The 17,340-nt window shown below is 35.4% G+C and overlaps 1 protein-coding gene across 1 annotated transcript in view; it reads left to right on the top strand.

Moving 5' to 3' along the window:
* The window catches only part of LOC107757568 (F-box/WD repeat-containing protein 7-like), a gene marked incomplete at its 5' end in the record, with an annotated part of 157,693 nt that overhangs the window by 122,189 nt on the left and 18,164 nt on the right, over positions 1 to 17,340 (top strand). Inside the window, 6 exons of the mRNA XM_016575084.1 lie at positions 2,780 to 2,847; positions 5,246 to 5,384; positions 9,264 to 9,398; positions 12,101 to 12,224; positions 12,317 to 12,453; positions 13,146 to 13,259. Coding sequence (XP_016430570.1) covers positions 2,780 to 2,847; positions 5,246 to 5,384; positions 9,264 to 9,398; positions 12,101 to 12,224; positions 12,317 to 12,453; positions 13,146 to 13,259 — 717 coding nt within the window. The remainder of the gene's footprint in view (positions 1 to 2,779; positions 2,848 to 5,245; positions 5,385 to 9,263; positions 9,399 to 12,100; positions 12,225 to 12,316; positions 12,454 to 13,145; positions 13,260 to 17,340) is intronic.

Raw genomic sequence — 17,340 nt, 5'->3', positions numbered from 1 at the left:
GTGTTTCGTGTGGCGTAACCTGAGAGAGTCTTAACACTCTCGAACACACACAGGCTCACTTTCATACGTCTTCAGTGTCATGCCATCTTTTTACTATCTTCTCTTCATTCATGCATATTCACACTCCCTGCCTGTCCTATCTGTTTGACTACCTTTGCAGTGAGTTCACTGATCCTTGCCAAGCTGTCCTGTAAAATAAACATATAGCTGGCATGGAAGGGGTTAATACATAATCAGAACATTTAATATTAATTTTCAAATGATTTTTGTGATTTTAAAAAAATTGATTTTGTCTCTTATGGACGTTTCTACAGGGCTTCATCTGTCTTTTTGTTTAGTTTTTTCTCTCCGGTCCTCATTTACTGTGAATCTCGCAGCGTGTGGTGCCTTCAGAAATCCAGACAGAGCTTCATTATCAGACACACCTTTCAGCTCGACCTCACTCAAGCGTTTCAAACACCTGGCACATCTGACACTAGATCAGTTGCGGCAAATGTGATCATGCCAGTGTTTTATTGGTTTCATTTGAATATAAAGACCAGTAAATATAATTTTTTACTGTAGGCCAAAACTCTAAATTAGCCATGAAAAGGTGAACATGTATAATCTGTATGGTCATCTTATCTCCATGAAATGTCATGAATGTTTTAAGCAAAATTAGAATGCATTAATATAATAGCGAACATCAGTAATTATTTTCCTGTTATGGCTAATAATTGATAAAAGTCTTTACTATTTTGTTTGCATAAATTAAAAATAAAACACTATAGAATCAGTTTTAACATGCTACAGGTGAATGTAGTGATCACATGTAATGCAGTATGAAAAATTAATATTCATTTTGAGATTTGCTGAAGATTACGTTTAGAGCATCAGTAAAAACAGTAAATTAGTAGTAAGTCTCTAATGCTCAAAAAGGCTGTATTTATGTGATCAAAATACTGCAAAACAGTAATATTGTAAAATATTATTACAATTTAAAGTATCTTTTTAATGTATTTTTATTATTTTTAATTTTAAATGTGATGCATTCTTGTGATGGCAAAGCTGAATTTTTTTTTAGGTCATTATTCCAGTTTCCAGAGCCATGAAAAGGTGAACATGTATAATCTGTATGGTCATCTTATCTCCATGAAATGTCATGAATGTTTTAAGCAAAATTAGAATGCATTAATATAATAGCGAACATCAGTAATTATTTTCCTGTTATGGCCAATAATTGATAAAAGTCTTTACTATTTTGTTTGCATAAATTAAAAATAAAACACTATAGAATCAGTTTTAACATGCTACAGGTGAATGTAGTGATCACATGTAATGCAGTATGAAAAATTAATATTCATTTTGAGATTTGCTGAAGATTACGTTTAGAGCATCAGTAAAAACAGTAATTAGTAGTAAGTCTCTAATGCTCAAAAAGGCTGTATTTATGTGATCAAAATACTGCAAAACTGTAATATTGTAAAATATTATTACAATTTAAAGTATCTTTTTAATGTATTTTTATTATTTTTTATTTGAAATGTGATGCATTCTTGTGATGGCAAAGCTGAATTTTTTTTTAGGTCATTATTCCAGTTTCCAGCTTAATATTTTTCAGGGAAACCTGATACATTTTCAAAGAATATAAAGTTCAACAGAAAGACATTTATTTTAAATATAATTTTTTTGTAATAGTGTAGAAGTCTTTAATGTCACTTTTGAGCAATGCAATGCATCCATGCTGAATATATGTATTAAATATCTAAATATTTATATGTATAAGAACTTTTAATTGCTGCCAAATGCTTGCCAGTGTTCTGGTGGCTTATTCAGTGTACACTTTTTTAAAATAAATCTTAAATCTGTTTTAGAGACTTTTTGTGATGAGACTTTTTTAAAATAGTTATTAGTATACAGTACTAATAACTAAAACCACTGAATGTTGCTTACAGGCACAATGTCATTGTGATTTGGATATCATTTCAGACCTGTTATTTACCAGTGACATGATACGTAACTGCACTGTAAACGGCAAGTGTGTGTTTCAGTAGTGAAACTCTTAATTTCTGCTCACATCGTTAATGACTCACAAACCCTTGGCACGGCACAACGGTTCATAACTTGGAGTCTATCGCTGAGCTCCTCCTGAAAGTGAACTGTACAGATTCACTGGCAGCCCTGTACTCTCCTAAAATAGTTTAATTCAAATGTGCTCTAGGAGCTCATTGTGTTGAGGACACTGAACCCTTGTTTTTCCAGAGTAGATGCTCCGTAGCCAGGCACCAACTATGCAGCAAAACCAGAGCGGTTTCAGCCTGTGCGGGGCGTGGGTGACAGAGACAGTGAAGCATATAGGGTTGCTCTTTTATTTCCTTTATGCCCATATAAATTTAGGCTGTTGTGAAAGCACAGTACCTGTCACGTCCACACAGATGCGTGTTTGTTTGTATGTGTCCCCCTTTCCAGCTCCTATGAGGGGTGTGTGTGTGTGTTTATGCCATACACCTCTTTGAAGACTCGCATGACAAGCGTTAGCATCAGCTGTCAGACTTGGTCTTTTCTGTGCTGTGTCACTATAAAGTGCACATGACCTTCCTTCCTCTGGCCTAGATTTGGTGGTGAGGGAATTAGCACAACACACACAGACACACACCTCTTAACACAGGAACGAACACCGGTGGATCAGTAACGTTTACTGTCAAGCTGCTTCGCTGGTTGTTTATGTGGCTGGTCATCATTATTGTCATGTCCTTTACGAACCCAAACTAACCAGTGCTCCACCTGCTCTTTGTTGCAGATGAAGAGGAAGTTGGACCATGGCCCCGAGGTTCGATCTTTCCCTTCAGGAAAAAAGCCCTGTCCAAGGTAAAGCTCCTGCCACCTGACCTGAAGCTAGCAAGATGTTTTATGTGCACATCTACCTAAGAGTACAGTAACAGGTAGACATAGTTGTTTTTGTATGACACATTCCTCTTCATGATTTTTCTTTATTGATAAAGATTATATTTATTTAAATGTTATTATTTTATTTATTATAGATCTTAAAGATTTTTAATATTTTAGTTAAATGTAATTAAAAAATAATACTAATACCAGGATGCATTAAATTGATTACAAGTGACGTTTTTAATGTTACAAAAGAAAGTTCGGTCACTTTATTTCAAGGTCCAATTCTCACTATTAACTACAACTTTTGCCTCAATAAACTCCTAATGTGCTGCTTATTAATAGTTAGTAAGGTAGTTGTTACATTTAGGTATGGGGTTTAGGATTAAGGGATCTAAAATATGCTCATAAGGCCATATTTGCTTATGCATGCACATTTTTCAAGTATGCATGCTAATAAAGAACATCGAAAGTTCTTTTCAATATTTTATTCATTAAAGAGTCCTGTATCACTTATCACAGAGAAAAGGAAAAAAAAAAGCAAATCAGCATATTAGAATGATTTCTGAAGATCATGTGACACTGAAGACTGGAGTAATGATGCTGAAAATTCAGCTTTGATCACAGGAATAAATTATATTTTAAAGTAGGATATTAAAATAGTTATGTTGAATTGTAGTAATATTTCAGAATATTACTGTTTTAACTGTTTTTGATTAAATAAATGCAAACTTTTTGAGCATGAGATTTTTTTTTATTCACATTATTTAAAAAATCTTACCGATCCCAAACTTTTGAATGATATATATATATCTTTTGAATGGTGTATATATATTTTAAAATGTGAAAATCCCCTTTAGCCTGGTTTCCATCCACATATTTTTATGCAAATTTTAGTATATCACATAAAAAGTGCTGGATGGAAACTCTAAGATGCTAATAAAAAGTGAGGTGGGGAAAAAGATGAAAGTAACACATATACATAAAATATTAGAGAAACATACAGAATTAATTCCTTCATGTGCATCAAAAATGTCATGTGATTTGAATAATTTGCGGTCTGACACACAGACATGAGGAATCTGCCCTCGATTGCTAACAAACACAACGTTCATCAGAGTGTTTTGTCCGTGAGCTTTAAACCACAAGCATTTCATTATAAAAGGGCTGCAACTGGTTTCCCAGTTTTACATAAATTTCCACAGAAATTATAATGTTGTTCTTTTGAACACATGGGATGAAAATGTAAATTTATAAAAAAAATAAATAAATTCTTTACCTAAATCACAAATTTGATGACATTTTTTGCACACAGAATTATGATTGGTCTTTTCTTTCATGCATCCATCTAAAAATCTAGCCACCTTTACACTGCAAAGCTCACCTGAAACTTAAAACACTTTTTTTTTTTTGCCTTGCAAGAAGTAATATATACCTATAAAAAAGGCAAATCTAGCTTATTTTGGTGCCGCTAATGGTTCAGAAATGACACACCGTCACTGTGAAACCACATGCAATCGCATCCCGAGAGGTTCCTCAGTCGGCAAACCCAAGACGAGTGTTCATGCCTTATTGTCAAGGCGCAGGTGTTCTTGTGGTTTATATTAGAACAGTACACGAGCAACCAGGCAGCAGTTGCGTGCTGGGTAATTGAAGCATCTTGGTCTCAGATCCCATTAAATATGAATCCATTATGAAACAGACCTCACTGCGTGCTCGCCTGCGCTCTTCCCTCTCTCCTCCGCATCCGTTGGTTTCTTGCACCGGAGAAGGTATCCGTAGATAAGCAGAATGCAAGGAAGGAGTGCTGAATCGTCTTTTTGGTGTTAGTGTAGGGCCCCAGAGACTGTAAGGACTGCTGACATGGGACAACTCTCTGTCACCACAAGTGGAAAAGGGAATGTGCTTCAGTTGTTAATCGTTTGCATGCATTAAATGCTTTTGAGCATGTTTTACATGGACTCTAAAATAGTGAAGAAGGTCAACAGAAAAGGGTTTCCATGAATGAAACATCTGAATGAATTGATTTGGGGGCAGGTGTCTGAATAAAATCATGCTGACTGACTGATTGAGTTCTGAGGTTAAGGTAAATGGTGCTCATCTGGCACCCATTCAGTCCAACTCACCACTTTGGATTTTGGCTGTAATTCTCAAACTATTGTTCTGAAACACAGCCTCAGATCTTTATTTTCAACCCGTTTTGTTTTGAAATCTTCCATAAACTGCAGGCTTGCACTGGCCTTTTCATTTTCTTGAATTACCCCAACACAGATGTCTCCTGTCAGAGTCACTTGTTATAAATTCTGCACCAGAATGCCCTTAGAATGTTATTTTGTCTCTTCCCCACTCATTAGTTTTCGTCTTTTTCATCCTCCAGTCCCACAGGACTGCCGTTCCCAGCCACCCCCACTACGTTTCGGGACATTCGAGCGGTCAATGGGCAGGGTCAGCAGAGACGGCGCATCACGTCCATCCAGCCCCCCACAGGCCTGCAGGAGTGGCTCCACACCTTTCAGGTGAGTTCAACCAAACAGCTGAGTTCAGACCGGACAGATGAAGCTAACCAGGTGAACACTCACAGCTAGTACATGGTGCCTAAAACCATAATCATGGTAAAATCACTAACACAGTTTCTCTAGGCATATGTAAGTTCAAGAAATACTGTAATGATATGTACATAATAATATTAACAATACTTATTATTATTATTAATCCTTAGCCTCACATTGCTACAGAGCCCTACGTATCACATGCAGAGAAAAATGACTTTGCATGACTTATTTATTTGTTTCCTCATTTTAATTAAACAATTAGTACAACATGGCCACGATTTTACTAAAACAAGGAAATGAATAAAGATGTGGGAGCTAGGGGCGTATGATATTCATCCTCTACAATAATATGTTAATTGTTGTTTTAATGATGTGCGAGCTGACATTATAGAGTATGTCCCTCAAAAAACAAACAAAAACTCGTCTTGAGAGTCCAAAAGCATTGACTGTGTGATGAAGCCTATTAGAATGCAGTCAGAATGACCTGTAATACAAGTTATGAAAGCAACAAAATTTCCCAGTGTGGGTTTGTTTTGATTTTATAAGATTTGATATAGTTGAGTAATATCACACAATCAAGAGTGCCTTTTTCCTGAATATCAGCATATGAGCACGATCACAAATGTGATACTGATTTTATACAACAGTTCAGCAAACAAGTTAATATTGAGTCAGTTACATTTTAGACCCAATAGTGTCCGTTTTTTCTGTTTCGCCAGTGAAAAAGTTCTAAGCAAAGCCGGATCAGAACATTTGTGCGTCTCAGAGCAACACTCGTTTCGTTTCTAAATGAATCTGTTTTAGAATGAATCATTTAAATCAAGTCACTTGCTTCTTCTCTAAATGAATCAGCAATTTTGAACAAATCTTTTGAATGAATGATTCAGTGAATCGTTCATTAACACAGGTACAGTTATCCATTATCGAAAAAAAATCACAAAAAATATCAAGATATCATTTTTTGTCAATATCGCACATCCCTAGTGGGAACGGATTCTCAAATCATGGCCATGACATTTTGTGTTTTTTCCCCTGCGTGTCAGCTAAAGTAAAACGAGGAAACTATTAGTACAATGTGACCATGATTAAACTAAAACAAGGGAATGGTATAATAAAATGTGGCCACAAATTAATACAATTTGGGACGACCACGATATCTTAAATTGGTGGCCATGAAATCTATTTTTACTTTTGCGTCATGTCATGTGCAGGGTCTTCTAAGGAACACAACGTTTGCTGCAGTCTGGTTTTAATGCATTGATTACTTCTGGTACTAAGATCTGACTGAATCTATGCTAGATATTTAAGCACATGCGGCCATTATGCAACAGGTTTGCAGCTATCTAGATCCTTGTCATATGCGTCTTACTAGAACAACAGTTCAAGCCTCGACAGAGAGCAGAGGCTCCACCTCACTCAGTGTTTGCTGTGCCTTGCAGGTAATTACAGGCTTGATCAGTCCTCGGGCTTAACGAAGCTGCTCTGGCATGAAACAGCAGATACCTGTGTTGACTAAAAGTTCCTTCATGATGTCAAAGGCCAGTTTGTTCGAAGGCGTCTCGGGACAGAAGCAGCATGTATAACATCCTCTCAGTTGTGGTCTGTCTGTGGATTCAGAAAGGGTTTTGTTTATTTGCTCAGTCAGTGCTTGATGAGTTGCTTGCTTTGTGTCCCGAGTTATTGTAAGGCTTATTTCTGGAGGTGCAAATGACACCCCGCATCCCTGTGAGTCATCACTGCTTCAGTATCGCTTAGGGTATTCACATTAAATGTCTCATTTCTGCATTCTAAGCCTGCGGTGATATATCTTTGTGGCAGTTCTGTGTGTTCAGGGTTGAATTCAGGCGCTAGAATTGCAACCTTGTCATATTTGTATACATGGAGTCCTGGCATTGAATGTTAAAAATGTGATTTAAAAGAAAAAAAAAATTAAAGATATACTGCCATTCAGGGATTTGTAATGTTTTTAAAGAAGGTTATTTTGCTCATCAAGGCTGCATTTATTTGATCAACAGTAATATTGTGAAATATTATTACAATTTAAAATAATGTTTTCTATTTTAATAAATTTTAAAATGTAATTTATTTCTGTGATCAAAGCTGAATTTTCAGCATTATTACTCCAGTCTTCAGTGTCACATAATCTTCAGAAATCATTCTGATATGCTGATTCATTATCAATGTTGGAAACAGTTGCACTGGTTACTGTTTTATTTGGAAACTGTTCTGCTTTTTTCAGCATTGTTTGATGAATAAAGGTAAAAAAGAACAGCATTTATTTAAAATAGAAATCTTTTGTTACAATATACTCTTTCATTCAAACGTTTGGGATCGCTAAATTTTTTTCTTTCTTTTTTTGAAAGAAATAAATACTTTTATTCAGCATGGATGTGTTAAATTGATAGTGACAGTAAAGACTTTTATTGTTAGAAAATATTTATATTTTGAATAAATGCTTATTGTTATTATTATTATTATTTAACTTGCCCTATTGTTCTTCTAAGGATTATTTTATTTATTTTTTATTTTATTTATTTTTTCAGACTTCAGAATCATGTCCAAACTTGGCAGATTCTTGATATCTTAAATACCGTTGCTATGGCAACGTGTCAAACTTGAGTATTCTTTTCAGGTGTTTTTAAGGCACTTAACATGCTTAGAATTTCATGAAACTCGACACACTCATCAGTATTAGTGATAATTAGACACTGGCAAAAGCTCATAAATGGGCGTGGAGCCATTTATTTTACAAATGCTTATAGACCATTAAAATCATTTTAAAATTCTTATAGGTCATTGAAAGTTTTTTATATCCTACCCTCTCTGTGTGTGTATCTGTTTCACACTCTTGATATTCTAGAGTAACCCTTTCTGGGGGCAAACAGCAAATTAAAAACTATCAGACATTTCAGCTGACAGATGAAGGCTCTAACACTAAGGTTCTTATTATAGGATAAGAAATCGTTTAAGCCTGATCCTGTACTACACAGTTTCCATGAGTTAGAATGACAAACAAACACATAAATTAAGTTAATATGTACTGTACTGGTAATATAGTTTTATATAATTATTTCACAAATGCTTATAGATCATTAAAAGGTTTGGTAACACTTTACAATGTCTTAACATCAGTTAATGCATTAACTCGCATGAACTAACAAAGAACAATATATTATATTAATATATAATGCAAGTAAGTTTTGAACTTAAAATTAACTAAGATTAATAATGGCTTGGGCCCGTCATTGCCGCTATATTCTAAACTTGCTCTTTGTAAGTGCATTATCAATAGAATGATTTTTAAAAATGCTTATGACTTTGAAAAATAATGGAAATTCATTTGATAAAGTTTGGGAAGCCTGTGTAGATCTCAGGCTTAGTTTAATTAGTTTGCTTTGATTAAAGAACCAACACAGTTGAACATTTTAATCAGATTTTCCCTCAACTGTTTAATGGGATCTCATTATTTTGAGCTGTTAAAACAGCAGTTATACACATATAGACATAAACCAGCCTGTGACAACAACGCCGAACTTGAGCAGTAAATTACGGTGCTTTATTACGTTCCGAGCGCCATGAGATCAGCGAAACATTTTATTCAACTGGATGAAGTTGACCGCAGCGTAATATGGGGAGAACGAACCCTGGGAAGTTTCCAACAGCCTCAAGACATGAAGACTTACGAGAAACTTCTCGGTTACGTTCATGCCAGAAGTTACCATTTCAGGAGACGGTTTGCTGCTGTAGAGCCAGTGAAAAAGCATCGCCAGCCCTAACTGAAATGTAAATCTAAAGCTCTAAGTGTAAATGGATGGCTCTGTATGTTTTTGGTGTGTGTTACAGAGCTGGAGTGGCCCAGAGAAGCTGCTCGCGCTGGATGAGTTGATTGACAGCTGTGAGCCAACACAGGTGAAGCACATGATGCAGGTGATCGAACCACAGTTTCAGAGAGACTTCATCTCGCTCCTGCCCAGAGAGGTAAAGCACTCACACACTCATCTTTGTGTTGAGAAATTTGCAGAAACACTGATTATCACTGATTCAAGTTTTGATGCCACTAACTTGGCAAACTTGGGCACTTATTTCATCCTCAAAAGTGCTGTATGAACCTTGTAAACAGAACTTGTTTCCTAGCTAGTAGTGTGCTCTTTGTGTAGAAGTTGCATAGTCAGCCAATCAGATTAGATATGGCTAGATTAAGACACATGTGTGTCTAATAGAATGCAGCAGTCGGGTTCACATTCATTTTCTCCATAGGGGAACTGATTTTTAACAATAATTTATAAACCGTTAAATTCGTGCCTGCTTTAAGTGACGAGGTTGTTAATGAATGCTTTTGTTGAAGCCATCAACCCACTTATTTCAACTTATTTTTTAAATACTCAAGCTTAACACTGCATTACCCATGATTCTGCCAAACGATTAATCGCGATTAATCGCATCCAAAATAAAAGTTTTTGTTTACATAATATATGTGTGTGTACTGTGCATATTTATTATGTGTATATATAAATACAAACACATGCATGTATATATTTCAGAAAAATTTTTTATATATTAAATATATTTATATTGGTAACACTTTAGTATTGGGACCAATTCTCACTATTAACTAGTTGCTTATTAGCATGCATATTACTAGAATATTAAGCATTTATTAGTAGTGATTAAGCACATATTAATGCCTTATTCTACATGACCTTATTCTACATCCCTAATCCTACCCAATACCTAAACCTAACAACTACCTTACTAACTATTAATAAGCAGCAAATTAGGAGTTTATTGAGGGGAAAAGTCGTAGTTAATAGTGAATAAGTGTTCCCTATTCTTAAGTGTTACCAAACTTTAATTTTGAATGTGATTAATCGTTTGACAGCACTAATTGTTTTATGTTTATAATCTGCATTTTTAAATCCGTTTTTATAATTATCCATTTAATTTAGATCATTTTGCTGGACTCGTTAAAGCCTTTAAGTACACTCTTCTACCTTAGTCTACCTTTCTGTCCGATTTTCACACATTTCACACAAAATTTGTGATGTTGCGATTCACCTTGTAGCTGGTTGCTTTATGGCTTATATCTAACACTTTGTTAAAAAATAAAATGGAAAATGAATAGGAAAAAATACCGAAAAGATGTCGAACTCCGTGTTCATCAGTCCAACACACTCTCATGGCAGTGTGTAACTATTACGTTTTGGCAAATTATTGGCTAATTTGTATGATAATATCATTCGTAGGTTAGGTTTAGGAATAAACCTTCAATCTTTTTTTTTTTTTTTCAAAAAACATTCACATCAGTGAAACTACTGAAGCCCTGAGCTCTAAACAGACCTTTTCATTTCTCTTCATTTTCTTTTTAGAACAGTCTTGCACTTTATGGCTGAGATGTTTGACAGGGTGGTTTTAGAGCGTATAAGTGCTGGAGTGCAGTTGACAAGCATGTCCTCTCTTACACCTCTTCAGAGAGATGTTACAACTCTCTCAGCTTCTTTTCAGGAATACAGAGAGGACTCTACCCCGTCGTTTCTCTGCCCTCTCTTCCTTTCATCCTCTCTTCTTCTTGTCACTGGTTCAGCTTGCCTTTCTTGTTCTCCTTCACCTGTCACCTCGTCTCCCTCTTTCCTGGCTCTCCTCCCCATCAGGCTGTTTTTCTTCCGTGTCAGTGTGTCTGTCTGTCTCTCTGCCTGATTGAAGCAGATTGTGGAAAAAGCTCCTCTAGGCTATTACTGTACACACTCTGGAGTCTCAGGCTGCAACCTTCATGTAGGATCACACTGAACTGTTTGGACATGCTCCATGGTCTTCCCTCAGCTCTTTGCAAAGTTGCAGTGCACTTGAAAATGGGAGAATAGAAAAAATAACTTTAATAGGGTTAAATAATTTTTTTTTTTTTTTTACTTCTTACAGATTTTTTTTTTTTTTCCCAAAAATAATCAAAAAGAATATTTTATTCAATAAATGGGGGCTGGTGATAGTTTAGGTATTAGTTTGTAATATATTTTGTTATATTATCAATTAGATTATCAGTAATGATGACAATGTTTGTCACCATATGAAAGTGCTTTTTATATAGCATTTTGATATTCTTTTGATATGTGATTTTTTTTTTATCAAAAAAATGTATACATTTTAAATTTTATACATTTTCTATCAATTGAAATATCATTTAAGAACATAATTTAAATTAGTTTCATTTACCCAATGTTCTGTTTAACCACTTCTATAAGGCTTTCATAATTGCATATATTTTTACCTAAAATCCTATCAAAAATATAATAATAATTATTATTATCAGTGTTATAATTATTTCTCATCATATTAGTATTATTTTTCATTATTCACATTTATTTATTTGTTTTGCTATTTAACATTTTGTGGGATTTTAAAAAGTATCACCTTGAATACATTTCAGATTTTATGGTCTAGTATTAATCTTACATGTCTTTTATATAGCTTCTTGTTAATTTGTATGAGTTTTGTTATTTATTCTGTTTTCGCCATGAAGATAGCCTTACTGCTGACAAGGTGTTAAAAAAATAAATAAATGAAAACAATAAATGTACATTTTGGCAGAAATATTTATCCTGTTATAGCCTACTCTTCCTGTAAGATCTCTCCACCTCCCTCACGCTCTCCTGATGTCTGGTTGTTTTTCTGTCTGTCTTGTGTTGTAGTTGGCCTTACACGTGTTGTCATTTCTGGAGCCAAAGGATCTGCTTCAGGCAGCTCAGACGTGTCGTTACTGGCGCATCCTAGCAGAGGACAACCTGCTCTGGAGGGAGAAATGCAAAGAAGAAGGTGCTTTTCCACCAATTCTGTGGCTTTGGAAATTCATGCACATGTATATTGAATAGTTGCATTGAATCATTAGTGTCACGTCTGTTTTGCAGGTATTGACGAGCCCTTGCACATAAAGAGAAGGAAGGTTATCAAGCCAGGGTTCGCACACAGCCCCTGGAAGAGTGCCTATATTAGACAACACAGAATAGACACCAACTGGAGGAGAGGAGACCTCAAATCACCTAAGGTAGCTGTATTATTAATAATAATCAGCATATTAGAATGATTTCTGAAGGATCATGTGACTCTGAAGATTCTGAAAATTCAGCTTTGATCACAGCAATAAATTACATTTTAACAGATATTCACATAGGAAACAGTTATAATATTTCACAGATATTACTGTTTTTACTGTATTTATCAAATAAATGCAGCCTTGATGTGCGTTTAGATGCTTTCAAAAACATTTACAACCCCACTTTCGGAAAGACATTTCATTTCAACATGCCTACATTTCATTTTTCTAGTTCCTTGTTACTGTAAGGCATAATATTAAATATCTTTAATCACCCTTAAACTGCTTTTTATTGCTTGAAGTCTTTATCTAATTTGGAAATCTTTCTGAGAGACGCCCATCAGTGCATCACCTGGGGAACAGAAAAGTTTAAGACCCTGAAAAGAGCAACTTAAGTCCTCTCGACGGCACAGTGGGTGCCAGAAAATAGGGATTTTGGGTTATTCATGTACCGGCGGCGACGGAAGCAGCGGTTTACCTGACTCGGTTGTTACCATGGTGACCATGAACCTGTTGGTTCCTGTAATTGAAAGCTGCTGTGTCATTTGCCAGCATCAGCAGCATCACGTTGTTCTTGCGCATCACTGTAATACTAGCATTTCTGTTCATTTTGTAATTAATCCTCTTTTTCTCTCTGTTTTCAGGTGTTGAAAGGCCATGACGATCATGTCATCACCTGTCTCCAGTTCTGTGGAAACTGCATTGTGAGCGGCTCAGACGACAACACGCTCAAAGTATGGTCTGCTGTTACTGGGAAGGTGAGGTTTTTTTTTATTTAAATTTTTTAATTAATTTTCTAAGGACCTTATAAACACTGATAAATATATAAATGTTTGAATACATTAATTATACATTTAAAATACGAATTTTCACAAATTCAAGAAACCGAATATAAAATATTCAGTTGAATATCTGCTGTAAGTATATTAATTACAGCAGATGATTCTGATTAAAATTGATTAAATATTAGAAAATATTTTTTTTAAATATGCACATCTTATTTGTATATCTAATATTTCAAAAACCCAAAACATTTCTTATATTGTTACATTCAGTAAGATATTACATGAATCAAGTAAATGATACCAAATTTTCAATTCCAAACGGCCGTATTTGAGAAAAAAGTTTGCATTACTGGAAATTGCTGTTATTTTAAAGGGTTAGTTCACCCAAAAATGAAAATTCTGTCAATACAATAATAATCAGCATATTAGAATGATTTCTGAAGGATCATGTGACTCTGAAGATTCTGAAAATTCAGCTTTGATCACAGCAATAAATTACATTTTAACAGATATTCACATAGGAAACAGTTATAATATTTCACAGATATTACTGTTTTTACTGTATTTATCAAATAAATGCAGCCTTGATGTGCGTTTAGATGCTTTCAAAAACATTTACAACCCCACTTTCGGAAAGACATTTCATTTCAACATGCCTACATTTCATTTTTTTTTCGAACAACACGAGGGTGAGTAATTAATGACAGAATTTTCATTTTTGGGTGAACTAACCCTTTAACATTTCTGTTGTCAAATATTAAATGTTTCACTAGTTTCATCTTACCTCGCTCTCTTTCAACGTTACACTGCCGCTGGAATAGTAAACCCCGCCTACTTTGATTTGATTGGCCCAGCTCAATCAGTTTGACATTGATGAGCAGCCTAGAAATAACTATTAAACCTTTTTGTGATCCTAACAACAAACAGAGCGCTGCATAATGGAGTGCAGCAGAATCTTGTGAATGAGCTGTCTCAAACCTGCACATGACCATCTTCATCACTTATTCACGTGAGAACGTGAGGAGTCATGTTCTATTGAACGCTGAGATGATCACTAACTACAAACAGCATGTCTTTCTCTCTCTCTTTCTCACCTCCGTTCTCTGCCGTTCCCTTCCTCCTGCGCTTTAAGGATTCATTGCACTAGCTGATGCTGTGACACGGTCCTTGTGCTGCAGGTTTATGGCAGTTGTAAAATAATGTGTGTGCGGTTCACTCATCATCCAGCGCTGGCCTTTCCGTCCTGACCTCCAGTTTCAACCAGCGTCTAATGAAATCTCTCTTTTTAATGTTCACTATTATACCAGATACTAACACGGGCGTTATCATCGCTTCGATTCTTCCCGCTTTTCACAGAAGACGATCTCAAATCATTCCCAAAGTTATCAGCCTTTGAGCTTCTATAATCAAATCTAGCGTGCATTGATTGGCTCTTGCCTTATCACAGCAGAGACGTGATTGGTTCAGCGGTAACATGCCGTCTGATGAGAGACATCATCGTAGCAGATGCGCCATGATTAGGGTCATCGCCGCATCTATGGCAGGCTGCCTTTTTGTTCCCATCATGCAGTGCTGTTTGCGGGGCTGTCGAAAAGAAGCACCAGCTTGAAAATGCTTGTAAAGCTCGGATCAGCTTCTGTCATCCAGAAATATATCCAAATTCTTTCAAAAAAGGTTAGAACAGGCATTTGTCCAAGCAGAGAGTGAGCAAGCCATTTTACTATGAAAATATATATGCATGCATGTATATACCCTGCAGTTCAAAAGTTTGGGATCAGTAAGATTTTTAATGTTTTAAAGAAGTCTCTTCTGTTCATCAAGGCTGCATTTATTTGACTAAACATACAGGGGGGAAAAAATTATTTAAAATAATGGTTTTCTATTTTAATATACTTTAAAATATAATTTATTATCACTTATTCACGTGAGAACGTGAGGAGTCATGTTCTATTGAACGCTGAGATGATCACTAACTACAAACAGCATGTCTTTCTCTCTCTCTTTCTCACCTCCGTTCTCTGCCGTTCCCTTCCTCCTGCGCTTTAAGGATTCATTGCACTAGCTGATGCTGTGACACGGTCCTTGTGCTGCAGGTTTATGGCAGTTGTAAAATAATGTGTGTGCGGTTCACTCATCATCCAGCGCTGGCCTTTCCGTCCTGACCTCCAGTTTCAACCAGCGTCTAATGAAATCTCTCTTTTTAATGTTCACTATTATACCAGATACTAACACGGGCGTTATCATCGCTTCGATTCTTCCCGCTTTTCACAGAAGACGATCTCAAATCATTCCCAAAGTTATCAGCCTTTGAGCTTCTATAATCAAATCTAGCGTGCATTGATTGGCTCTTGCCTTATCACAGCAGAGACGTGATTGGTTCAGCGGTAACATGCCGTCTGATGAGAGACATCATCGTAGCAGATGCGCCATGATTAGGGTCATCGCCGCATCTATGGCAGGCTGCCTTTTTGTTCTCATCATGCAGTGCTGTTTGCGGGGCTGTCGAAAAGAAGCACCAGCTTGAAAATGCTTGTAAAGCTCGGATCAGCTTCTGTCATCCAGAAATATATCCAAATTCTTTCAAAAAAGGTTAGAACAGGCATTTGTCCAAGCAGAGAGTGAGCAAGCCATTTTACTATGAAAATATATATGCATGCATGTATATACCCTGCAGTTCAAAAGTTTGGGATCAGTAAGATTTTTAATGTTTTAAAGAAGTCTCTTCTGTTCATCAAGGCTGCATTTATTTGACTAAACATACAGGGGGGAAAAAATTATTTAAAATAATGGTTTTCTATTTTAATATACGTTAAAATATAATTTATTTCTGTGATCAAAGCCTGAATTTTCAGCATCATTGCTCCAGTCTTCAGTGTCACATGATCCTTCAGAAATCATTCTAATATGTTGATTTATTATCAATGTTGGAAACAGTTTTGCTGCTTAATCTTTTTTTGGGGGGAAACTGTGATACTTTTTTCAGGATTCTTTGATGAAAAATTTAAAAAGAACAGCATTTATTTAAAATAGAAATCTATTATAACAATATAAGTCTTTATCACTTTAACACATCCTTGCTGAATAAAAGTTTTAATGTCTTTCAAACAAAGAAAGAATAAAAATGTACTGACCCCAAACTGCTGAACAGTAGTTACAGTTTTTTCTGTATTTCTGATCAAATAAATGCAGCCTTGATGAGCAGAAGAAAATTCTTTAAAACACTTTTTAAATTATTACTGATCCCAAACTTTTGAACGGCAGTGTAAATATATTCGTAGTTATAAAAAAGTGTTCAGCTGGCCGATGATGGAAATCGCAATCAATATGGAAATATTATTTTTGTTATTGCCAGCATAAGTCTATTACTTTGAAAAATAAAAAACCATAAGTAATCTTAAACTAAACGCAAATATCGGCAATAAATTTAATATCGGCTAATAAATTAAACATCTAAAATAAATTAGATACATAAATAGATATTTTATTTCAATATTTAAATATAATTATTATAATTAATATATATATATTAGGGGTTGAACGACTTTTATGTGATGAAAGTCGAGTCTAAGTCGACTAGTCGCTGATGACGTCATTAATGAACAAATAAGTCTGGAGCTGAGACTCAAACACCTTGTGCACGGCTATGGCAGATGACAGCGCTGCCCACATGACTGTTGCTCCTATAACAGCTTTTTTATCAGTTCTTTTGTCTTTGGGTCGTTATATTTCTCACAGATTTCTGCTCGTTCTAAATCAGATACAGATAAAGTAGCACAGTAAAGATTACATTCATATGAATGCATTAGTGAGAGCGATTGCGTGTGTGAATTAATTCTACCTGGCAGCGTCTCTCTACTAGTAGTGAAGCTGTGGGATTTAGTTATTAAAGGGGTCATATGATGCTGCTAAAAAGAACATTATTATGTGTATTTGGTGTAATGAAATGTGTTTATGCGGTTTAAGGTTAAAAAAACACATTATTTTCCACATACTGTACATTATTGTTTCTCCTCTATGCCCCTCCTTTCTTTACCCGGGTGTCTTTTGCAAAGTC

Source organism: Sinocyclocheilus rhinocerous, unplaced genomic scaffold (assembly GCF_001515625.1).
Source record: "Sinocyclocheilus rhinocerous isolate Xijiao unplaced genomic scaffold, SAMN03320098_v1.1 scaffold323, whole genome shotgun sequence".
NCBI classification, from domain to species: Eukaryota; Metazoa; Chordata; class Actinopteri; order Cypriniformes; family Cyprinidae; genus Sinocyclocheilus; species Sinocyclocheilus rhinocerous.
This window is presented reverse-complemented; position numbering and strand designations above follow the sequence as displayed.